The sequence below is a fragment of the Oryx dammah genome, unplaced genomic scaffold, assembly GCF_014754425.2.
Source record: "Oryx dammah isolate SB20612 unplaced genomic scaffold, SCBI_Odam_1.1 HiC_scaffold_4, whole genome shotgun sequence".
NCBI lineage: Eukaryota > Metazoa > Chordata > Mammalia > Artiodactyla > Bovidae > Oryx > Oryx dammah.
Genome location: NW_024070188.1, coordinates 20,243,237 through 20,270,110, shown reverse-complemented (window position 1 = coordinate 20,270,110; position 26,874 = coordinate 20,243,237). Strand labels below are relative to the sequence as shown.

General features: G+C 40.8%; 1 protein-coding gene across 1 annotated transcript in view; it reads left to right on the top strand.

Annotated features, from left to right (window-relative positions):
- Positions 1 to 3,122: 3,122 nt before the first annotated feature.
- The window catches only part of SLC35F1 (solute carrier family 35 member F1), a 159,627-nt gene continuing 135,875 nt past the window's right edge, over positions 3,123 to 26,874 (top strand). Inside the window, exon 1 of the mRNA XM_040238418.1 lies at positions 3,123 to 3,295. Coding sequence (XP_040094352.1) covers positions 3,124 to 3,295 — 172 coding nt within the window. The 5' untranslated portion in view covers position 3,123. The remainder of the gene's footprint in view (positions 3,296 to 26,874) is intronic.

The window sequence follows — 26,874 nt, the reverse complement described above, 5'->3', positions numbered from 1 at the left end:
GCTCAAATTCAATATACCAAAAAATGTTTACTATCTTTACACTAAAGACAGCTCCTTATTATGATTTTTTGCAAATCATTTTTTAAAAATTCATTTATTTGCCTGTAGCAGATCTTAGCTGTGGCATGAGGAATCTTCTGTCATCACTGTGGCATGTAGGATCTTTAGCTGTGGCATATGGAATCTTTAGCTGTGGCATGTGAGATCTAGTTCCTTGACCAGGGATCTAACCCAGACCCCCTGCATTGGGAGAGTGGAGTCTTAGCCGCTGGACCATCAAGGAAGTACTCCTATCATGATTTTTGTTAATGGATATCACACTTCTTAGGCTGGCTTAAAAACTCTTGAGTTGATTCTGGTACTTCTCTTTACGTCTGCCTTTTTAAAAAAAATATCCTTTCATTTCAACAAAACCATTCGGTGTTGCCTAGTTGTACCTACTGTCTTTGAAGTGTTCATTTTCTATTTCCTTTGAATGGCATCGCCCAGCTGTAGACAGAGTGAAGAGCATTGTACCAACTTCCCAGTGAAAACAGTCATTATAGAACAATGATACAGAAGTAAAGAAGATACATCCTAGGGAAAGAGAAGACAGAGAATACTCCTTAAAGGGGATAACATAACATGTGGGCCAAATCTTGAAAGATGAGTGAGAGTCAGACTGACAAGTTGGGATGAACACTCTGGAAATAATAACACGTGAGAAGACATGCTGACGAAGAAGACCATGACTCACTGTTGAAGTGCGAGTAGCTCTGTAGGGCTGGAGCTCTGGCTCTGCAGGGGAATAAAACGGGGGAAGCAGGAGGCGGGGCTCCAAGGTGCTGGGAGTAGAGGGCAGAGGGGGCATCGAAGGCCTTGTTTCAGTAGCTGCTGCTGCTGCTTAACAAACCACCCAAAACTTCATGCTCTGAAAGCACCACCACTGATTATTTCTCACAGTTCTCCAGTTGGGCAGCAGTCTCTGGGGGAGGTTGATCTCTGCTCCACGTGACGCAGGTTGGCACCACTCCACTGGGGCCAGAGGATCCACAATCCTCATGCACGTGTCTGGTGCTTCAGCTGCGACAGCAGGGGTTGGCTGGGTCTCTCTTTTCCTTTTCTCACAGCCTCTCAGTATTCAGTGCTCTAACTTGGGGTTCTGTACGTGGAAGTTGTATCCTAGGAGGGCAGAAAATGGAAGCCACAGCGCTTCTTAAGACTTAGCCCCAGAAGTCACTTGACATCTCTCCCTCTACTTTCTGTTGGTCAAAGTAAGTCACAAGACAAGCTCAGCTTCCTGAAAAGGAAATTAGAACCCACCTCCTCTTGGGAGGAGCAGCTTGAGTGTAGAAAGATGTGAGGCAGTGTTGGCAGCCATCTTTTTAGACAGTGTAACATACTTTATAGATCACTGTATGCTATAGGATGCCATCTATGGGGAATCATCTATACGGGAGGATTTTAAACTGAAGACTGACATTTTAAACTTATCTGTCTAAAATTATCTCTGACTCCTTTATAAAGATTGAATTGAGGAGTCAGGGCCAGGACTTGGAGACAGAGCGGTCTACCAATCTATCACAGCAGCCTCTACCAATAGATTTCAAGCTGATCCGTGGAGACTCTTTTTCATGAGCCCACACGCCTTACCATACTGTTTCCTCCTCATGGAAGCAAATGGAATGAGTGATGATTTGCCATTTTTTAAAAGGATACCACCAAGGTATCTACCCAGCTGAGGCCCGGAGTCTATATACCAGGTCAGGAAACTCTGGCCCATGTGTCACATCTGCTCACCACCTGTTTGGGTAAATAAAGTTTTATTGGAACACAAAAAAATGATATCTACCCAGGACCCTGTGCAGGGGACTCCCTTCCAGAAAGATGGCTTCACATACACCATGGGGAAGGAAGCGCGTAATGCTGCAGATGCTCTGCCTAGTGCTTCTTTGTGTAGAAATAGGACTCTTGGCTTATTTGATGTTGCTTGTTCTCTAAGTAAATAAACCTGGAAAGTCAGGTGAGACTCTTGGCGAGAGCAGAAGCCTGCTTTGCTGAAGCCAGGGGTTCGTCTTGTGGCAGAGGATACAGGTGTATGTGACACAGAGCCCACATGAGCATTTTATTTGTGTGCAAAGTGAACTGTTTGACTCTTGCTGGTAATCTCGACTACAGAAGTCTTTACGGTCAGTGCCTGTAAAAATGCCCTGGAAAATATTTATAAAATTTGAAATCTCTTACCACACCACCTCAGTTACTAAATTTCCTCTATGAATAAGAGTTGTAATATATTAGCAACTGTGACTTGAGCAGAGGAGAGCAGAGACTAGTGCTTATTAGTGTTCGTTAGAGCAAACTGAGATTCAAAATCTGGGAATGGAGAGGAGATTCTCCTAGATTTTCAGGGGTTTGTATAGCCCTTTCTTCTAAGTGTTCCTAGAGGCAAGATTTCAGTCTGTGAAAGAGAAGAGTCTCCCCTTTTTGATATGAGAATCTTAGGACAAGGTTGGAATATGGTCCCTCCTGGTCGGTATCTGGGTTCTCTCTCAGGTTTCTGAACAATTTGTTCATGCCATGGTGGCAACAGGAAAATGTTAATTTCCCCTAGAGCTCTAGGGTACCTGGGAAGAAGCCAGGACCACTTGGAGAGATTTGGTCTCAACTCCCAACTTTGTCACTAATTATGTGACTGTAAGCAAATTCCTTAACCCTTCGACACTTTGGTTTCTTCCTCTGCATGCCTGCTAAGTCGCTCTAGACGTGTCTCACTCTTTGCGACCCAATGGACTGTAGCCCACCAGGCTCTTGTGTCCACGGGATTCTTAGGGTAAGAATGCTGGAGTGGGTTGCAATGTGCCCTTCCACAGGATCTTCCCAACCCAGGGATCCAACTGGCGTCTTGTATGTCTCCTGCACTGGCTGGCAGATTCTTCACCACTAGCACCACCCGGAAGCCCCCTTCCTTTGCACAACCTCAGTAATAACTGCACCTTCCCAGTAGGATTGCTGTGATGAATTAAAAGAATCACTGTTTATTGCATGTAGCCTAGTGAGTGGCGTGAGTACTCAGTAAATTTTAAGTGATTGTTCTATTGGACTTTCTGCTGATCTTTACTATGTTTCTCTTTATTTCTCAGGGAGATGTTAATCTCTGTGGCTCTAGGCCAGGTGTTATCCCTCCTTATTTGTGGAATTAGCTTGACCAGCAAGTACCTGTCAGAAGATTTCCATGCCAATACACCAGTCTTCCAGAGTTTCCTCAATTACATTCTTCTCTTCTTGGTCTATACCACCACACTAGCTGTCAGACAAGGTAAGCATGCCAAGCCCGTTTCTCTTTTACCAGTATCTTCAAGAGTGATGAACTATGACCAGATTAACTTTTTTCACTTACAGCATCACAAGACAATCCAAAACCCCAAACTTCACTGTTCTGTTTTGTGATAATATAGCAAACAAAATGAATGAATAAATTACAAAGAAGCATGAATTATGTGAACTCAATGGGAAGTAAGAAATGCATGTGTAGGCCAAAAAGTACAGTTACTTACTACTTGAATTCCTGTTAGCATTTCTTGTACCCCTCAGTGAATTTAAATAGACAGCTTCCCTGGAACCTGAAACAGTCCTGATGAAGCTGTCCCTAATACCTGCTAGCCCTGAGAAATCCAAGGGGATTGCAGACATATATATATATATGTCTATGGGAAAGGAAGATAAAAATAGTAAACACAAACAACTCTAGTAATAACAAAGGGGAAAAGAAAGAAAAAACAGCTACCACAGTCATGTGAGATGTTCTGTCTAAACTTAAAATAGCTAAGGCAATGGAACAAATCCTTCAAGACTTGAGGCAGGAAAAACTTATTAAAGGGCAGTTGCAGTTGAAATCCTTGTAGTATATCTCTGGAGGGTATATTTCAGAGACACATGATTATACCATTGAATCTTGTATAAACACTCTTATCTATGGCCCAGAAATAGCCAATAATGTTGCTATCGACTATAAAATATGCATTGAAAAGTAACCATAATAGGTTTGAAGATAATTATATACCTTAATAATGAATCAAGACACATGAATAGCTATATACAGTAATCCTAACAGTCATACTTTTTTGAAACTTTGCCACAAATCATATCTCAGCATTGTATTTTTACATTTCCTTATTTGGATTGTCATCCAGAATAATATTGCTTATTTATAATGATTTGGCCAGGACTAGATTTCATCTTAGAAGAAGAGTACAAATGAACAAGTTAGGACTGACTTCCAGTTTAACTTGGGATTGTCTAAGGCATTGGAGAAGCTAATTTCATTTACTTCTCAAAAATTGGTGTTATTGGTGTTTGTTTTTCAAAATTTGACATGGGTAAACATAATTAAAGAATAAAATTTCAAACAAAACTTCAGGCTATGAAAGTTAAGTAAGACACTGAGTCTCAGCTACATTTCCTCAGTATGATTTGGAAGCCAGTAATTTTGAACGCTACAAATGCATTATGTAAACAGTTGCTTCAATCCAGAAAAGGACTCCAGGAAATGAGGAAGTGGAGGAGGTGTATAATTAGAAATTTACTTCTGAGATACTGTCAATACAAAGAATGTATCATTTGATCATATCAAGAAGAGAGAGCTATGCAGTTCAACTTAAAAATAATTTAATGAAAACTTGAATGATAATTTAGAATTATTAAAGGATAGAATTATTTTAGCCCAGTACAAAGATTATAATTAAAAATAGTAAGATCGAAGAACAAATTTGCAACATTCTGATATAACAACAACAACAAAATCTCATGGAAGTGGTAAATTCGTGTTCTCTGGAGACTTTTAGAACCAGTCTGCCAGCAGTCCCCAACCTTTTGGCACCAGGGACTAACGGTTTCATAGAAGACAATTTTTCCATGGACCAGAGTGGGCGAATAGTTTGGGGATGATTCAGGTGCATTACATTTATTGTGCACTTTATTTCTGTTGTCACATCAACTCCACCTCAGACTGTCAGGCATTGGATCCCAGAGACTGGGGATCCCTTGCTCTAGACTATACGATGATGAACTGCTATTAGTTTTCAGGTTCTTGTCACTCTTGCTTTCCAGGAGCCCAGAGATTTAACAAAAACTCTCATCAGGGAAAAAAATAAAAGTAAGTCATTCTAAGAAACAGAATAATTTCACAGTTACAGGTAGAGACAGAAAAACTTAAAAAAAAATTAACTGTAGAAAAAGGCCCAAAGTTAATAATAATACATTTTATTGAGACTTTATGATGTGCCAGGAAAAGGAAATGGCAACCCACTCCAGTATTCTTGCTTGGAGAATCCCAGGGATGGGGAAGCCTGGTGGGCTGCCGTCTCTGGGGTCGCACAGAGTCAGACACGACTGAAGCGACTTAGCAGCAGCAGCAGCAGTAGCAGCCACTATGTATGTGAATTACCTCTTTTATTCCTTCAAACCAAGGAAAGAGGAATTATTATCCGAAAATTTATCAATGAGAAATCGGAGGCTCCCCTGGCATCAGGAACCTGCTGTAGGCTACAGAACTAGGAAGAGTAGGCGTCCCTCTGAGGCCAGGCTGGTACCTTCATGGCCCACCCTGCCCACCCATGTGGAGTCCAGGGGAGGAAGAAAGAGGGGAGGGAGACATGTTTGAGCAAAAGGAGCGTTTTTCCCTTTGAATTTCAAAACCCTGGATAAGAAACCAGCCCTGGGTGAGAGGTCCAGTGATGCACAGCTGTGAAGTCAAGAAGATATGGCTGTACGTGGTGCCTAGAGTGGATGGGGATGGGGGCAGGACAGAGGGATGACTGAAAAGAGGCCAGGGGCTAGAAGCAGCAAGGAATTCAGAGGCTCTTTGGAAGAAAAAGACTGAAAAGGACCTGAGAACTTTCTGTCATTGTGGTTGATGATGAAGAGAATCAACTTCTAAAATACCCTATATCCAAAGATATCTGCCATGGCCTCAGATTATCACTAAACTTGCTGGCATGTCTTCATTTGGGTGTTTACTCAGAATGTTTGTTTGTTTTAAGCTGCATCTTTAGAAGTTTTAATAGACTGGCATTAAGCTAACATCTGGAAATCAACATAGTAATTACATTAATTTTGTATAGGCTGATTCAGTGCTATGTTCTAGCAACATAATAAACTCTTTTATTATGCACCTCAAGATGTGAGAGGGGATGAACAGAGCAAAGAAGAGAGGGTGGAAAGTGTGGTGTGTGTGAGGGAACCACTGTCTTGGCCACATTTCCTCCTCCATTCCCGGTGCTCCCTGACTAATCTCCTGGGAGGTCTGCAGGTTAGGGTTGAACAAGATGCAGCCTTCTCAATTCTTCCCGCACAGACGTCACTGATCCTGCAGGGCCACTCTATTCATTTGATACCACCTTAGGCCACATAACAGCAAGGGGTTAGACTCAAGAACTAACCATCTTTCTTTATCACTTTAATCATAAAATGTATGATTGTCACATGTAAACACAATGTGATAAATGCAAGAAGCCTTTCAAGAGCATTAAGGGCCATGTCATTACAAAGTCTTATAGAAATTTGACTTCTAAGTGGAAGTGAATTCTTTTCATCAAATTTGCATTGAACCTATGATCAAAGACTCTGAAGCAACAAGACTGTTGTATAAGTTTCAATGTAACTCCAGTTCAAGCTAGAGCTTTGAATTTGCCCCTGGTTATTAATTGATTTCTACAAAATTTGTAGAAAACCAAAAATTGATTCCTACAAAGACAATCCTCCTAAAATTGTGTATTGTAGAACAGGTTTTAAAGCTAGCCCTTCTTTTATTGGCGCTAGGTTGTTTTTTTTTATTCCAGATGGTTCTAAAATTTTTAAACATCTTGCCGTTTATCATAAAGAGCCTCATTAATACAGCACTGTAGAAAAAAATGTACTTCAAAAAACTAGTTCTAATAAGATGGTATCAAATTTGAGAATTCAGATAACTGTTACTTAGTTAGCTGTAACCACTTTGGGGAAGCTACTCAGACAATTAAAATATACCCGTTGATTGAAGTAATGCCTGAAATCCAAACACAGGCTATATGGGCAAGGTGGGGCTCTACGAACTGTAAAGGAAAATGTATTCTTCCTCTTGTGTTTCTCCTTTACTCTCACACTATAGTTCTTCTGACACCAGATGTGTGGGGCTTTCCCACACCCTGCAGTTCTGTGGCACCAGCTGAGTGTCTTACAACATAACTCAGTTCTGACAGTTCTGGCGAGAGATGGATGGAAGTTATTACTGGTGCTTCTGCCCTACCTGCTATAGGTCAGAAGTTGCCACCAACCCTCCTTAGATTTAGTTAATTTACTAGAGCGTCTCACAGGACTCAGGAAAACAGCTTACTGAATGTTTACTAGTTTATTACAAAAGGATATGATGTATTTTTGGATGGAAGAAGTGAGTAGGGCAAGGTATGTGGAAGGGGGCGTGTCTTCTAGCACAGCTGTCTCAGAACCTCCATGTCACATGTTCACCAACCCCAGCATACTCCAAACTGCTTTTGGAATTTTTATGGAGGCTTCAATAGGTAGACATGATCATTAACCTCATTTCCAGCCCCTCTCCTCTCTCTGGAAAATGGGAAGGCAGGGCTGAAGAGTCCAGTTTTCTAATCATAGCTTGGTATTTCTGGTGACCAGCCCCATCCAGGAGCCCACCAAGAGTCAGCTCATTAGAAGACAAAAGTTCCTATCTCCCTGGAAATTGTAAGGGATATAGGAGCTCTGTGTAGGAGCAAGAGTCAAAGACCAAATAGAATAAAGTGCGTTCCTGGTGCTCTTGCATTTGTGTTTAATTGCTGTCATGTCCAACTCTTTGCAAACCCCCATGGACTGTAGCCGACCAGACTCTTGTATCCATGGGGATTCTCCAGGCAAGAATACTGGAGTGGGTTACCATGCCCTCCTCCAGGGGATCTTCCCAACCCAGGGATCAAACCCAAGTCTCCCTCAACGCAGGTGGATTCTTTACCAGCTGAGCCACCAGGGAAGCCCAAGAATACTGAAGTGGGTAGCTTATCCCTTCTCCAGGGGATCTTCCCAACCTAGGAATCGAACCACAGTCACCTGTGTTGCAGGTGGATTTGTTACCAACTGAGCTACCAGGGAAGGCCACTAGTTCTCTTATCACTTAGGAAACTGCAAGGGTTTGAGGAGCTCTATGCCAAGAACCATGGGCAGAGAACTATGTGTATATTATCTCACAGGTAAATGACTAAGAAAGTGTAGTGCTGCCAAAACTTATGGATTTGAAGCCTCTTCCTCATGTATCCTTTTTTCTTAAAATTCCATGTAATACTAGCTGAAATCAGGAAACAGAAAAACGCAAAAAGCAGACTATGGACAACTAAGGACTTCTTCCCTGGTGGTTCTGCAGAAAAGAATCTCCCTGCCAATGCAGGGGACGCAAGTTCAACCCCTGGATGGGGAAGATCCCCTGGAGAAGGAAATAGCGACCCACTCCAGTATGCTTGCCTGGGAAATCCCATGGACGGAGCAGCCTGGCAAGCTACAGTCCATGGGGTCACAGAGTTGGACATAACTTAGCAACTAAACACACACATTTGAACAACTAAAGACCATGTAGTTCTTGCATTTGTGATGCAGACGCTAGAAACATGACCAACTTTTAAAACAAAGTTGAAATAAGATACATTTCTTCTGAAGAAAAATTATGTCATCAAACTTTTTCCATAAGCTTCTTTTATCAATTATTATACGAATCTTGCTTCCTCCCAGAATCACTTTCAGTAGTTCTTAAACAATAGATATCCACGATTCTTCTCTTGGCAGTTTTTAACTTCTGAATATATATAAACCACACAATTTTTTTTTCAGCTTTTAGACTTTTCATTTTGTGTTGGGGTGTAACCAATTAAGAATGCCATGATAGTTTCAGGTGAACAGTGAAGGGATTCAGCCATACATACACATTTATCCATTCTCGGCCAAACCCCTCTCCTATCATGCTGTCATATAACATTGAGCAGAGTTCTGTGTGCTATACGGTAGGTCCTTGTTGGTTATCTATATAAAGCATAACATTTTTAAATAGTCAATAATTTTTTCTTCCTTTTCTTCTGCCAATTTTTCTGAGTTCTTTCCTCTCCAATTTCTTTTTGTTTTCCAAGCAACAAGCTGCTCAGTGATGAGGGAGGTAAGGATTGCGAGGCAAAAGCAGGATGTCGAGGGTGAAAAGAAAACATTTTCTTCCCTTAGTTTCCTCTTCAAGTCATGATGATGGGGAAAGAATGGGTATATGTAATGAAAACATGAATAGAACCAGAAGTGCCTGCTTCATTTTGGATACAGACCCTGGAAAGAGAAGAAAGTTTGCCACTATTGGGCATCATTAGAGATATTCCTGGTGACTGGTTCTGCAAGTTTTGCTTTTTCACTGATTTTTTCACTGGTTTTTATAAGCTCTTCTAGTTCTGAATAAGAGACAAGCTTGCAGCTAGAAACAGTTTGATAAGTATTGAATGAATTCTAGAAAATTCTTACATAGACATTAAAATATTTGTTGAATCTTTTATATATTTCTTTGTGTGAGTGTGAAAAATGAAGCAAGTTACTAATAGTACTAACAGCACACTCAAATATATCACTGTGTGTAGTCTGAATTTTTCCAAAGAGAATACAGAAACGTAAATTCATGCCATGTTCTTCAAGAGAAGTACTCTTGGTTTGAACACTAAATACCGTAAGACAGAAATCCTGGAAGTCTAGGTTCTAATTTCAGTTGTCAGTGGAGAGGCTGATGAACTGAATTTGGCTCAGGCCTATGGAGCACTCGCCCTCTCCTGGTCCCCTTACCCACTCTTCTTCTTCCTTCCAGAGCACTGATTTGGTGACTCATTAGAAAAGACCCTGATGCTGGGAAAGATTGAAGGCAAAAGGAGAAAGGGGCAACAGAGGATAAGATAGTTAGACAGCATCACCGACTCAATGGACATGAATTTGAGCAGACTCCAGGAGACAGTTGAGGACAGAGAAGGCCTGGCGTGCTACAGTCCACAGAATCGCAGAGTCAGGTAGGACTTAGCGAGTGGGCAACAACAAGCACTGAAGTAGCCAGACTGGTGAGAGAAATACTTAAAGATGACAGTCTTGTCTATACACAACAGCTACAGGCAACTCATGGCCCAGTAGTCTAGTCCCTATAAGAACATTCTCAGAAGTTCCACTAATTAGTTCCATTCTCATTTTCCACTAACTGGAAGATGGTAGTTGCCTCTTCCAGTGTAAGACAGGCCTCATATGTGCTCCCTGCAGAAACACTACATATCTTATAATTACGTAAGCTAATTTCTCAATTACCAATGTTGCAAAATTAAAAATACCTGTCTAATTAGAAGAAACATAGAACTTCATACAAAATAATATAGGCCTCTATGGAAACCCCAACAATGTCTGTTGAACTTAGGTGTCCAGCATTTCATAGTATGTCGGACGCTGGAGTCCCCTGAAGATGTCACCTCCCCACATCTATTTGTAAAGCTCTGCCGCCGTGAACCTTTGACCCTTGCCTTTGTTGGAATTTTCTTTGGTGCTTACCATAGGAAGTCCAAGACACAAGACAGAGCAGGAAAAAGAGGTAAAGTGGGATCCAGGATTTTCCCAGAGCAGAAGCCTGAATTCTTATTTTAAAATTTTTATTTTATATGAGAGTATAGTTGATTTACAATGTTGTATTAGTTTCCATTATATGGCACTGTGATATATATCACTTCATGGCAAATAGATGGGGAAACAATGGAAACAGTGTCAGACTTTATTTGGGGGGGCTCCAAAAACACTGCAGATGGTGATTGCAGCCATGAAATTAAAAGACTCTTGCTTCTTGGAAGAAAAGTTATGACCAACCTAGACAGCATATTCAAAAGCAGAGACATTACTTTGTCAACAAAGGTCTGTCCAGTCAAGGCTATGGTTTTTCCAGTAGTCGTGTATGGATGTGAGAGTTGGACTATAAAGGAAGCTGAGTGCCGAAGAATTGATGCTTTTGAACTGTGGTGTTGGAGAAGACTCTTGAGAATCCTTGGACTGCAAGGAGATCCAACCAGTCCATCCTAAAGGACATCAGTCCTGGGTGTTCATTGGAAGGACTGATGTTGAAGCTGAAATTCCTATACTTTGGCCACCTCACGCAAAGAGCTGACTCATTGCAAAAGACCATGATCCTGGGAAAGATTGAGGGCAGGATGAGAAAGGGACGACAGAAAATGAGATGGTTGGATGGCATTCCTGACTCAATGGACATGGGTTTGAGTAAACTCCGGGAGTTGGTGATGGACAGAGGCCTGGCGTGCCTCAGTCCATGGGGTCACAAAGCGGTGGACATGATTGAGTGACTTTGTGAGGCACGCCAGGCCTCTGTCCATCACCAACTCCCAGAGTTTACTCAAACCCATGTCCATTGAGTCAGGAATGCCATCCAACCATCTCATCCTCTGTTGTCCCTTTCTCCTCACACACATATATATATCCATTCATTTTCAGATTATTTTCCCATATAGGTTATCACAGAATATTGAGTAGAGTCCCCTGTGCTATACAGTAGGTCCTTGCTGATTATCTATTTTATATATAGTTGTATGTATTTGTTGATACCAACCTTCTAGTTTATCCTTGCCCCCATGTTTCCATTTCGGTAACCATAAATTTGTTTTCAGAGTTTGTGAGTCTGTTTCTGTTTTGTGAATGCTGCTGCTAAGTCGCTTCAGTCGTGTCCGACTCTGCCACCCCATAGACGGCAGCCCATCAGGCTCCCCCGTCCCTGGGATTTTCCAGGCAAGAACACTGGAGTGGGTTGCCATTTCCTTCTCCAATACATGAGAGTGAAGAGTGAAAGTGAAGTCACTCAGTCGTGTCCGACTCTTAGCAGCCCCATGGACTGCAGCCCACCAGGCTCCTCCGTCCATGGGATTTTCCAGGCAAGAGTACTGGAGTGGGGTGCCATTGCCTTCTCCGGTTTTGTGAATAAGTTCATTGTATTGTTTTGTTTTGTTTTTTAGATTCTACATGTAAGTGATACCATATGATATTTGTCTTTGTCTGACTTACTTAGTGTGATAATCTCTAGAGTCATCCATGTTGCTGTAAATGACATTACTCTTTCTTATGACTGACTAATAGTCCATTGTCTATATGCACCACACCTTCTTTATCCATTCCTCTGTTGATGGCCATTTTCATTGCTTCCAGGTCCTGGCTATTGTAAATAGTGCTGCCACAAACATTGGGGTGCATGTATCTTTTCAAATTATGGTTTTCTCTAGATATATGCCTAGGAGTGGGGTTGCTGGATCTTATGATAGGTATATTTTTAGTATTTTAAGGAACCTACATACTGTTCTCCATAGTAGCTGTATCAATTTACATTCCCACAAACAGTGTAAGAAAGTTCCCTTTTTTCCACATCCTCTCCAGCATTTATTGTTTGTAGACTTTTTGATGATGGCCATTCTGACCAGTGTGAGGTGATATTAAGCATGATATTAAACATTAAATATGTTAAGCATCTTTTCATGTGCTTCTTGGCCATCTGTATATAGAAGCCTGAGTTCTGCTCATACATGGTTTGTTCAGTTTCCACTTCTGTGGGTAACTTTGACTAAATCACGGAGGAGAAGGGATTCTTAGAGAGTTGGATAAGGAAGGACTTGGCAAATGTACATACTGAATTATAACTACCTTGTGAGTTCTGAGGGAAATATTACTGTCACTTACCTAAGTCTAGTGAGGTAATACTCACTGGAGCCTCTTAAATCACCTTCCTTGTGGGAAACTACTTGGCAAACCTCCATTTCTCTTCATTGGCAGGTTGTATTTATGTTTACATGTTGCAGAATCTTAGCCCTCATAGTGTAGAAAGGCTGTACTTCAGTGACTTTTGAAATGAACCTTAGTGGATACTCCCTGGGAATTTTACTTATGTTGATAGGGAAGGGAGAAGAGAAGGTGGGGCAGGGGATATGGGTGGGGGCTCCTCTGCAAACCATGCTGGGAAATAATGAAGATCACAGGAGAAAATAAAAATCCAGCTTTAGCAAAATGGCTCCTCAGTATATGAAGCAGTGGGAACTCTCATATACTGCTGCTGGAAATGCAAAGTGATACGGACAGTTTGGAAAATGGCTTGATGCTTTCTTATAAAGTTAAATACCCACTTAACATATGACCCGTCACTCATGTTCTTCCAAGAGAACTGAAAACATAATATCCACAAATATTATGTGCAAATGTCCACTGCAGTTATTATTCATAAGCTAAAACTGTAAACAACCCAAGGGCTCATCAGCTCATGAAAAGATAAAAACTGTGGTAAATTCCTACAGTAGAGTATAACTCTGCCATAGTAGGACAATGTTATTGATACATGCAATGATGTGTATTAATCTCAAAAGTATTATGCTATGAGCAAGCAGGCAGACATGGGACCATATACATTGTATAACTACAGGATGCATAGTAATGCAAAGTTCTGGAAAAGGCAAAACTATGAGATCGGGAAATAGATCAATGATTGCTGGAGTGAGGAACCAGGGGGTGGGGATGACTGACTGCAAAGGGATACAAGGGAACTTTGGAGGCAATGGAAATGTTCTATATGTCTTGATTGCTTAGAGGTTACATGACTATATATGTTTGTCAGAACTCTTCAAATTATACACCAAAAGGAGTGAATTTTATCACATATAAATTATACTTTAATATACCTGACCAAAGTGGGGGAAAAAAAGAGAAAGAATTGACCGCCTACTCTCACCCCATGGCTGCCATGATGAAATTGCATATCACTGGGCTCGAGTTCCCAGTGGGTAGCTTTTCCCTCACTTATGGATATTAGGAAAGGCCATTAAAATGTTCTCCTTCATTGTGGCACGCTTTTAGACTGCAAGAATGAGTAGTTTCCCCCCTACTCCAGAAAATGTACCTACTCTGAAGAACTTGCTAGTGGGACACGAATTATTATTTATCAAGCTCACAATCCATTAACTAGTGTAAAAGTACATATATTTCATACATATGCAGTGCTTACAGGGGCAGTCTGCACTGAATCAAGTCTCCCACAGTCTTCATCAAACTTACAGTACCTAAGAGTGCATGTCCTATTTGTGTGAAAGTGGCTGACTCTCAAATAAAGTGATATGTTAGCCAGAACTTTCAATATGACTTAGCACGATCAGGGACTTCTAGATGGAAGGAAAATGACATGCATATGCAAGGCCCTCCCTCATTCCTCATGCCAAACACTTCGTTAACAGATACCCTTCTGCTTCTTCGCTTCCAAACAGTGTATGAGTTGGGAGGGAGGGATTGTCTCCCTGTTTTATCCAGAGTCTGTGTTGACTGTTAATTCTGGAAATCTTTAAGCGTTCATCTCTCCGTGCTGCGAGCTGGCACAGAGCGATACTCATTCCTGGCACGAAGCTCCAGCATTCTTGTGGGAGACTGAAGGGTGGTTACAAGATGATAACTATATTGCCTCAAGGAGATAAGTCCCCTTCTGCCAAAATAGTGCTTTGTATGTAATTAGTGTAAAAATTCAGCGGAATAGAGTTTATCCTTACAATCATCTTTCTCATTAAAAAAGAATCATAATGGAAGAACAAAGCAGTCCCTGCAGTGAATTGAATTGCTTTCCCAAAGTTTTCATTAAATCAAAGACTCAGCGGTTAGCCATCTTGCAGACACTATTGCAGTCCGCTGCAGGAAATTTGCAGGGGGGAGAAAATAAAACAATGAACGGGACTTTTCTTTTTTCTTTCCCAGGAGTAGAATTGCCTTTTGATTATCTTTAGATCAGAGATCCCTGTCCATGCATTTTTCGAGTGTCTGATTTCATTGGTTTCCGCTTCTCAGTTTTTGAGAACCAGGAAGAAGAATATGTAACTCACCAAATTTATATGTGATTTTTGCAAATGGTGGGTTCTAACTACAAGTTGGAGTGACTCGGCCCCTTCAGTGACCTATGAGAGGAAAAACATAAAGAAAATGACTTCTAAATAAGAGGAAAAAATGATCAGAGTTTATATTTTTGCCAGTTTTTTTTTACTGTTTGACACTTCCTTGTATGAAAGAACATGAATATTACATTCTTTTACCTTTAATTGCCTAATTAGTCATGTCTAAGAAAAAGTCTCCCCTTAAGAATCATATTCAGAAATTATTACTTAAGTTCACTAAATCTAACTCTAACTTTAGACAATTATGATCTAGACTTTTTCTGTTTCTCAGTTCAATCAAAATTCAAGAATCACTGAGTCATCCTGATTTAACTTGCCTGTATTGTATTTCTTCCTTTCATAAGTCGGGATAATAATAGTAGCTGCTTTCAGTTTCTGTGTGGACCAAATGAGGTCATATATGTGGGAAATTTCTAGCACAGTGTCAGACATAGAGAAAGCATTCAACGAATATAATCTGCCATCACTGGTATTAGATTTGCTTAATAAATGACTAATTTCCTCCCCAGAAAGTTGGATTTTACACATGTACCCCTTAATTTGAATCTGTTCTATCATGAGGACCCTGAAATTCATCAGTCATATCCCCACCACTTACGTTATCCTTAACTTGTCACTGGATGTCAGAGCAGGCACTGGTATGATTCATAGAGGGATCCAAAAAGAAAGACATTTTAGATACTTTCTTACCCCTATGGTGTCCATTGTGAGTGAGGGAATTCATTGATATAATTATTACACTGGGGCAGGACTAATTCTAAAATGCTTGAGCCCACATCCTCCTCCCCTAGCATGTAGAGCAGGGCTCCTACCGCTTGAGGAAGCCACATTGAGAGAGACCATGGACACCCAGAGTCTGGCTTAGAAGGAGCCAGAGCCCCCGCTTCACTCTGAGGCATAACTGCAATCAAATGGTCCAAACTATGAGAGATTGGAAGGAGTGGGAGGGTTGCCAAAGGAAAGAGCTGAAAAGACAATTCCCTTGGCAGATGCTTGCCCCAGAAATGAGTGCATATTTTATTCTAGAGCTTTGAATATGCCTGTGAAATCTCAGGATAGAATCACTTCCCACCTTTTCTCTTCCATTGGTTTTCCTGTGTGTTTCCTATCTCTTCTCCTGTTTCCTTTTTTCACCCAGCACTTTCCTTCTCACACAGTCAAAAATGATAGACAAATTGGAGGGAGTGGGGAGGAGAATATTATCCTCCTCCCCATTCATTGGACTGAGGCAGGACTGTCATTACAAATTCAGACCCTACAGAGAAGATCCAGATTATGTTTATGCCATGTCTGCGTATAACCAACCACTCCAAGTACCTATCCTTTGTTCAAGAAAAGGCTCAGAGCACAAGGACACCAATCAAGATCAAGTATTTGTAAACCAAGCTTGACTACATTTTTTCCAATGTTTTTTCTTCCATAACACACATAGAATGCATCTGTGAACTGCAGCTAATTGAATGCATATAAAGAAAGCAAAGCAAAAAGCAGCTGAGAAAATTACATTCCCATTTGGGCTGTTTGACCGAGGCACATACTGGCTAGAGAAGTTGAGGAAATAACAGTGGGGTTTGGCCAAAACCAGGAGAAGATGGCATTTCTGTCCCTGATAATTTCCATCAAGGAATCACTTCTTAAAGCAAAGGCCGTACATGCTTCAGCAGACCCTATCGTTACAAGAGTAGGCATTCCCAGGGAGTGAGTTGGGTCACTCTTTTATAGTAAAAATGCCAAAGCTCTGTGAGTTATGTGGAATAATCAGTGAGCAATACAACCCTTTTAAGGGCATTTCAAGGGAAACCATAGTGAGAAATCTGTAAGCAGAGATTTAGTCTTACTAATGAAGTACTGCAGGGAAAAGAATTTTCCTCATATGTGCTCACTAAAAGGAACGTCACTCCCATTTTTTTGACAGGGTAAGAATATTATTTCTAAGTTGAAAAATAAAATTGGGGTGGAGATCGGAAAAAATAAAAGTAATACAAGATGAAAAAGAATTGCAAAATACCCAGAGAGCACAAAGCAATTGAGGGCTACACAGCCAGAGAAGTGGCCGCCAGTGTGTCGTTTTTCAGCTCAGAAGTGGCAAGGCTATCACGGACCCTGGAGCCATTGCTCGGCCATCTTTCAGCAGGAAGAACACGCAGCAGACAAACTCAATAGACGACTGGGGGCCCTCACCAAATTCAAAGCAGCAGGTTCTATGCCTACAAGCAATTTCAGCTTTGGGCTTAGTGAATGTCATTCACTGAGGTTGCAGTTTCCAGCTGTGCTGTGTTAAACTTGCACCATTTTAGCACAGCTTTAAGCAAACTATTGATTTTAAACTTTTGTCAGGCTAAAAGAAACTAAGTTAGATCATTCAGGAGCAAGCAAAGAACTCGACTTCTAAAAATAAAGTTAAGGAACTTGGTAACTTCTTTTTCACAGAGGATGTGTAGGCAGAGCTTATATAAGTGGCATAAATACAGAAGCCTCAGTACTGTTCAAAACTAAGCTATTTACTACATGGAAACCTAATAGGTCTCAATCCCTGATTTCTCTTGTTTTGGCATCAGATACATTAACTGATTTAGATTCCTGACGGGAAAGTCAGTGATAGTCAGTTCCTATACTCAGTACCTCTTAACTGAAGGAATGAACAGGGTGTACAAACCAAGGAAGTGGACTTTCCCCAGCCTACAGAGGTTTATAGTTTTAGTTCTGCCCATGATTACTTTATACAGAAACTTTTAGAACACTCTGACCTGACTACATCTATTCAACTGTCATGTGAGAGTTGGACCATAAAGAAGGCTGAGTGCTGAAGAATTGATGCTTTTGAATTACGGTGCTGGAGAAGACTCCAGAGAGTTCCTTGGACAATGAGATCAAACTAGTCAATCCTATAGGAAATCAGCCCTGAATATTCATGGGAAGGACCAATGCTGAAGCTGAAACTCCAGTACTTTGGCCACCTGACGCAAAGAGCCGATTCATTGGAAAAGACCCTGATGCTGGGAAAGATTGAAGGCAAAAGGAGAAGGGGGCAACAGAGAATGAGATTTCTTGTGCCCAAATCCCTGATTTAAATCTATTTATTCATGGCTTCATGTGAAAACCAGAAAAGAATATTCCCCCTTAGCAAGCATCTCCAACCACAAGTATCCTACGTGTATCTACGCAGCTCCCAAGGTTAAAGCTTAAACACACCCAACAACCAACTGAGAAAAGTCCTGTCATCTCTGGGGTTGAAGTTTCATTGACTGGTACAAGTTGTCTTCAGTTAAATTTCACAAGTATTTCTTGAACTTCCTGGGCACCAGACACCAGGCGAGACTCCTTCAGGAGCCCTCTTTCCATCCCCACCCCCTGGCCACTCATCCCTTCTCAGCTGGACCTCTGCCACGACCCCTGAACAGCTCTCTGCCTGTCTCTGTCACCTCTTCATCACGGTCGTGGTGGCGGTGGTTTAGGCACTAAGTCGCATCCAATTCTTGTGACGCCATGAACTGCAGCCCACCAGGATCCTCTGTCCATGGGATTCTCCAGGCAAGAATACTGGAGTGGATTGCCATTTCCTTCTCCAGCGGATCTCCCCAACCCAGGAATCGAACCCAGGTCTCCTGCATTGCAGGCAGATTCTTTACCAACTGAGCAATGCGTCCCTCCCTTAAAATTTTATTTATGCTAAACTAAAGTGCAGCAGTCAACCAGGCTTAGGATAATCATGTAAACCCTTGGTTTTTTGTGTGATTTTTTAAATTGAAATCAGAAGTTTTAAAACAACTGGGGGAAGAACTGGTTAATAGAAGGTGATTATTTTCTATATCCATTGAAATCAGCATTTTTTCTTCCATCTTCATTTTATGAACCAAAATACAGTCTTTTAATAAGAATTCAAAGAGACTCAAAATCAAGATACTACAGTGTTGCAATTTCTGCTTTCTAATTAGCCCATCTCCTTGAGGAAAGGAGGCCAGAGATATAATCACTAATTCTTTTGTTTACTGAATAGGGTGCCTTCTAAAGTGCAAGCCAAGTTGCCTTGGACGTTAGAGTGGGAAATGCTGATCCTCATATAAAAAAAAATAAACTCAATATTTTAGGCACTAGTTTCAAAAGAAAGAACTGGTTCCTACTGTGCTCCACACACAGCATTATATAACTCAAAGAATTCCCTGGTGGTCCAGTGGTTAGGACTTGGCTCTTTCACTGCTGTGAATAAAAGTATGAAGTGGTAAAGATCCCTCCACAATCTGTTCTTGGTATAAGAGGAAGTCCCAGTGGACTACTTGCCTTCTGTCTTTAACTCAGTTTCTTGTTTTCATCTCCTCTTGAATTATTCCAAAGAAAGGAGAAAAAACAGGCCCTGTGATACCTGCTTCTGGAAGAATGCCACCACCACATTGGAGTAATAATACAGAAATTTATATCATCCATAAACCTTTCATAGTAATGTAATTAGTAGGGCTATTAATACTACTCAAGCCTAGCTTTCTTTATAGCTGTAAACACAGCTTGTGATCACATAAATGACATCAGTAATAAGCCTTTAGGGTATCATGTAAACTGAGTCATTTTAGCTGTGATTTAATGAGAAGTGAAAAGAATGAAAGTGTTAGTCGCTTGGTCATGTCCGACTCTTTGTGACCCTGTGGACCATAGCCAGCCAGACTCCTCTGTCCATGGAATTTTCCAGGCAAGGATACTGGACTGGGTAGCCATTCCCTGCTCCAGGGGATCTTCCTGACCCAGGGATTGAACCCAGGCCTCCGCATTGAGGGCAAATTCTTTACCCTCTGAGCCACCAGGAAGCCCTTAATCAAAATCTCCATTGAAATAACAAAAGATTATTTTTGCTTCGAAAGCAGAGTATGAGGGATAACCCATGAGGATTTTCTAGCATTTGGATATTGGATTCCAGAGGAGGTTTACTGGTGTTAATAGGTCTGGGAAGAATGGATCGGAGAAATACAGACATTTTAGCCAATGTTAATGCAGGAATATGCCCATCACCAAATAGAAGCTGTCTGTTTCTATAGCTCAGTGTCATTTACATAGGGTTCTCTTAACTCTTGTGGCATTTTAATTAAAGTTTAAGCCAAAAAAAATGAAGTGAGTTTATATATATGTTTCTTATCTCTTCTGTAAAAAATAATGAATGTGGCATGAAAGTAGGTTCCAGGAATCCCAAATTAGTATAAATTAGCAGAATGGTTTGGTTACCTGCTGTGGGATTCAGGACAGTCAAATCACATTCAAGGATGGTCTCTACTAGGGTTATGTTCCTTCCTTAAGCAGGTCAACTTAATATCTCTGTGGCTTAGATTTCATCCCTGAAAAAAAATGGGGATGATGATAAAATAAAAATTGTTTATTAATATATATTGATATATATACTCCAAGATTCATTAAAATGTCAATCTAGCTGATATTTAAGAGACAGTATTCAATTGAATGTGACTTTTTTAGGGTTGACCTTTTTATTTGCTCCTGGCTCTGAATAAAACTACTGTATTCCAAGATGAGTAAGATTTTTCTGAAGCAATAAGGAAAATGCCAGTTCATCCAATGTAGATAATCATTGATAGAGAATAGCACACTTCAAGGAAGGAGAAAGAAAAAAATAGTGCACAGTGAGTTTGTTAGATTGTATGACCAAGCTATGCTTGGGTGATTTCAAGTGCCACCCAAAGGGGAAAGAGAAAGGAAATGAGAATATGTAACATAACTACATCATCTATAGGCCTTGTAACCTTCATTTAGGTCATTATATGGGTAATGAAACTGGGGCTTTAAGATATTAACTTATCAAAAAGTAAATAGCTACTTCCATTTAGCATATCAGTTCAGTTCAGTCGCTCAGTCGTGTCCGACTCTTTGCGACCCCGTGAATCGCAGCACACCAGGCCTCCCTGTCCATCACCAACTCCCGGAGTTCACTCAAACTCATGTCCGTCGAGTCAATGATGCCATCCAGCCATCTCATCCTCTGTCGTCCCCTTCTCCTCCTGCCCCCAGTCCCTCCCAGCATCAGAGTCCTTTCCAATGAGTCAACTCTTCACATGAAGTGGCCAAAGTATTTAGCATCAGTCCTTCCAATGAACACCCAGGACTGATCTCCTTTAGGATGGACTGGTTGGATCTCCTTGCAGTCCAAGGGACTCTCAAGAGTCTTCTCCAACACCACAGTTCAAAAGCATCAATTCTTCGGCCCTCAGCTTTTTTCACATAATAAGTCACAAAAGACCATGAGTGTCACTCTGCTAACAGCAACAATAATACAAACACAGACACACACGCTCATCACTGTTTTTATGAACTTACCAGAAATCTATGAAAGAAAAGAGACCTAAATGTATAAACTCCAGAAAATTCCCCTTTTAAGAGAAAAAAGCTCATGGCTTCTCTCATTCATGGCAGAATGACAAGAGAAGGAATCCACAGCGAGATAAGAAAAAGACAGCCGAAACTTTAGGTTTTACCAGCCACACGTGAGCTGGTGTGACAGATTTTATTTCTCAGGGACCTCAGAGGTTCTTGGACACAGGAGCCAGAGAAGATCTGTGTGCACCTGCAAACTGTATGTCATGGGTCTGTGCCTAGTGCTGGGCATGTAATATCCAGAGCCTGTGGGGTGGAGCAAGAGAGCTAAAAGAGATGCCAGCTGAGATGTGTGGCGCCTCCCCACGTGCACAGCAGCTGTCCTTTGTAGTTGGAGGGAACAGTGCAGGTGGACTGAGAGAAACGAACTTGAGGCACTGTATACGTTTACCGTCCAGGTAGGTCTTGGAGGCACTGCAAGATAGCTGAGGGAAATCTCTCTGAGACATTCCAGAGAGAAATTTCTGTAATGCAGAAAGTGTATTACACACCTGGAGAGCAAAGAGAATTCCCCAGTGACCTGAACAATAGTCTGCTGAGCTATAATGCAAAGATATATTTTTAATGGTTCAGATAGTTGGTTGCTTGGTTACAAAGTGCAGAGAGCTTTAAAACCTCGCCTGTGCTCAGACCCCAAGTCTTGAAGAAGAGTAGTATTGATCCTGCTTGCAAACTTTTGAAGTCAGCAGTGAACGAAGTCAAGCTAAAGGTACGAGAAAGCCAACTCCTACTGGTCAGATTGACTCAACCCCCTAAAAAGTAGCCTGACATAAAAGGACATCCTCTTTTGGAAAGTAAATATTACTTAGTTCAGTCCTTACTGTTTTTTCATACAAATGTCCAGATACAATAAAAAATTACTAGACAAGTGAAGAAGCAAGAAAAATGTGACACATGGTCAAGAGAGAAAATCAATAGAAGCAGACCCATAGATGTCATAAAAGTGACATGAAGTGATGTCACAGATACTGGAATTATCAGACAAGAAGTTAATAATAACTATGATAAAAATCTAGTAGAAGAGGTCAACAACTTCATGAAGATATAGAGATTTTCATCAGAGACCAGGAAACGACTTTAAAAATAGTCAAGTAGGAATGCTAGAGATTTTTAAAAAATCAACATAAGGAGTGAAGAATGTAGAATTCAGCGAAGGAAAGAATCTGGGAACTTGAACATAGCTGAGTACACAATATGCAGTTGGAACAGGGGGAAATGAGTGAAAACAAAAAGAAAGAAAAACAGAATAGACTATCTAGGACAAAATGAAATGATTCACTATCCATGTAATTGGACTCCAGAAGAAGAGAAGAGAGACAGTGGGCAGAAGAAGCATTTGAAGAGATCATAGCTGAGAACTTTTCAAGTTTCCTGAAGGACATCAAATAGATCAAAGAAGCTCAGGAAATCCCAAGTGGATAAATGCAAAGAAAGCTGCTGCTGCTGCTGCTAAGTCGCTTCAGTCGTGTCCGACTCTGTGCAACCCCATAGACGGCAGCCCACCAGACTCCGCTGTCCCGGGGATTCTCCAGGCAAGAACACTGAAGTGGGGTGCCATTTCCTTCTCCAGTGTATGAAAGGGAAAAGTGAAAGTGAAGTCGCTCAGTCCTGTCCGACTCTTCGCGGCCCCATGGACTGCAGCCCACCAGGCTCCTCCATCCATGGGATTCTCCAGGCAAGAGTACTGGAGTGGGGTGCCATCGCCTTCTCAGGCAAAGAAAGCTGCACCTGGGTATATCATAGTCAAACTGTGGACAACCAGAGAAAAGAGAAAATCTTAAAAGTGACAAAACAAAGAATATGTGTTACAAAAAGGGAAAAACATCTCTTGCTAGAAACAATAGATGCAAGAAGGCAATGGACCAATTTTTTTAAGGTGCTGGGAAAAAAAACCCTGTTATCTTATAAGTCTATATATCTTTTTCACTTTACCTTTTTAAAGTGAAGGCAAATAAAAGGCATATACTGATTAAGAAGCAGGGCCAAACCTGGAACCAGCTCTGCCTTTACCTCATTGTATTTGGGGATATATCATCGGCAATGCCAAACTTTAAATGTTTTAATTTTTGCAATTTATTTATATCGTAAAAGTAATGAATGTATTATAGAAATTTAATCAGTAAGAAGTATGGAAAGTAAAATCTCTTTATTTCTTACCTCCTACAGACTCATATTTGGGCTTCCCAGGTGGTGCTAGTGATAAAGAACATGCCTGCCAGTGCAGAAGACATAAGAGACTCAGGTCCAGTCCCTGGGTTGGGAAGATCCCCTGGAGGAGAAAATGACAATCCACTCAGGTAGTCTTGCCAGGAGAATCTCATGGACAGAGGAGCCTGGCGGTCAATAGTCCATAGAGTCTCAAAGAGTCAGAGACGACTGAAGTGACTTAGCACAGCACAGATTCAAATTGACAAATCTGAAATGATAGACAAGATCTGTTGGAAAGCTCAATGTGGCTCACTTTCCTTGATTTCTTTTTTAGACTCGAGTTGGGAAAAGTCATAGCAAGCATCCTTGTCAACCCTTCTTTATTAAAGTAAATCCTCACTGGCAATAAAAATAAGAAATTCAATACTTTAAATGTGCAAGTTTAAAATATCTTCTTTGTTTCTAACTCAAAAAAAAATCAGAAAGAGCAAAATTTTCCAATGAGTTTACCACGACAACACTTAAGTAATTATCTGAGTTATGCGTGTGTGTATGTGAAGTCACTTCAGTTCTGTACGATTCTTTGTGACCCTCTGGATGTGTAGCCTGCCAGGCTCCTCTGTCCATGGGATTTGCCAGGCAAGAATATTGGAGCAGATTGCCATGCCCTTCTCCAGGGGATCTTCTCAACCCAGGGATAGAACCCAAGTGTCTTAAGTCTCCTGCATTGGCAGGCAAGTTCTTTACCACTAGCACCACCTGGGAAGCCCTATCTGAGTCATAAGAGAAAGCAAAAGTTTGATGTGGTTTCCTCCTTCCAAGTTTACTCTGTTAACTCCACGTGTCATTACTCCGATGTTTTCCAGTTTGATGACATGAAACAGCTTCACTTTCACCATTTTCATTGTAGAGCTGTTAAAGGACAAAAAAGTGTTGATGGATAACTTTAAGAGTCACCTACTCCAACTGTAGAATCTCTACTTCTTCAATATCCAGGGACTCAGAGTATACTTAAGTATTTAAAAAAAAAATGTTACAAGAGTATGATTGCTTTACAATGTTGTGTTAGTTTCTGCTGTATGACAAAGTGAATTAGCGATGTGTGTAGCCCCTCCCTCGCAGGCCTGCCTCCCACACCCTCATCCCACCCTGCGAGGCCATCACAGAGCGCTGAGCTGAGCTCCCTGTGTTATGCAGCAGCTTCCCACCAGCCATCCATTTTACACACCGTAGTGTATACATGTCCGTGCCACTCTTTCAGTTCATCCCACCCTCTCCCTCCCCCAGTGGCCACAAGCCCATTCTCTCCCTCTGCATCCATTCCTGCCTTGCAAATAGTTTCATCAGTACCATTTTTCTAGATTCCTTATATGCATGATCTTTGTTTTCCTCTTTCTGATGTACTTCACTCTGAACGACAGACTCTAGGTCCATTGACATCACTTAAATGACCTAAACCCGTTCCTTTTTATGGCTGAATAGTATTCCACTGTATACATGCAAACTCCGGGAGATAGTGGAGGACCGGGGAACCTGGCATGCTGCAGTACTTGGGGTCACAAAGAGTCAGAAATGACAGTGACTGGACAACAGCATTATATGTACCACATCTTCTTTTATACTTAAGTATTTTGAGCTCATTATATTCAGGGAAATTCATCCCATCTTTGGGTAGCTCTGACCATTAAATTTCTTCCTTAAGGTGAATCAAAACCTGTTTCTTTTTCACTGATCTCTTATATCTGAAATCTATTTTGGGTGGCCCGAAAGAATATCATGGGACTCATTGGAAAAGAACCTGTTGCTGGGAAAGATTGAAGGCAAAAGGAGAAGAGGGCAGCAAAGGATGAGATAATTGGATATCACCACCAACTCAATGGACATGAACTTGGGCAAACTCCGGGAGATAGCAACAGACAGGGAGGTCTGGTGTGTTACAGTCCATGGGGTCGCAAAGAGTCAGACACGACTTAGCAACTGAACAACAGCAACAGAATATTAAATTCTTCTTGAGCTATTTGAAACACACTCCCTGTACATTTTTCTCCTCTAGACTAAATCTCTCCAATTCCTCAAAAGTTAACCTTCCTCCACTCTGATTTCGTATCATCTTCCATGTGTTCCTTTTCCCTTTGAGAGAGAAAAACCCACTTCCCTGCTCTTCAGAGTGAAAAGACACTAATCACTTCCCTCTTTCTAAATAATACACTTTAAATAAAATTTTAACCTGCACTTGATCTCATTTGTACTCAAAGCTCACTGCACCTAAATAATGCCAAATGAAAAAGTGATTTATTTTCTTACATATGCCTATATCCTTATTGTAGGAAAGAATTTTCCCAAGCACCTACTTCCATAACTTTTAACTAAAGTCTTTTTTTCCTTATACCTGACCAGCATTTCTGCAACTGTGTTATAAACCCACTTGTTTCTAATTATCTCTTGTATCCCTCAAAGTCACCTTAAGTCATATTAAATCACTAAAACCTTTCCATCTTTGATTAAGGATTACTGCACACATTTTAGAACTTGCTTCATAGATCCTCTTTTCTATGCTTATCAAAGCTTTCATTGCATACCTTCATATTCTCTTTGATCTCTCCATCATTCCTGAAAATGGAAGCTATACATTAGATACTGTTAAATATAGTATAACTGACAGAAGTTCATCTTTTCTGAGTAAGCCTCCCTATCCTTTCACTGTCTTAAGCAAATTTTACTTTGTTATATTTCTCCTGTTAAATCAAAACTTACTTGAATGGTTAAGAAAGTAAAGGAGGTAAGCCCTTCTATGCCCCTTATAGCTGGAGAATGGGATAGTTGTATGGTCCATTGTGGAAACTCAAAATGAAAAGGATGATTGGAATTTCTTTAAGAATTTTCCTCTTGAGTTTAAATGGGAAAATGCCTGAACCTTTGACAGCGAATGATCTCTGTTCGAATCCAGTCCAGTCTCTTCTTTTACTGTCCTCTAAAGTCCTCATTGATCTGTGACAGATTGTTTATAGATTTCAGATAATTCTCAGTCTTTTTTTCAATAATCAATATTCATACTTTAGAATCTTCCTCATTAATCATTCCGTTGCTCTAGACAATGATCTTTTCATTTTGGTGAAGAATATATAGCATAGGTTTATCATTTTAACCATTCTAAAGTGTATAATTCAGTGGCATTAAGTACATTCAGTTGTTGTGCCATCACCATCACTATTTCCAGACCTTTTCATCTCAAACAGAAGCCCTGTGTACCTGTTAAACAACAATAATTCTTCATCCACCTACTCCCAATCTCTGATCATCTCTAGAGAGTGATCTTTTTAATTTGTTACTGTAGATTCTAAGTCTTTTTGGCATCTACCATGAACCCTGAGAACCCATGGTCTCT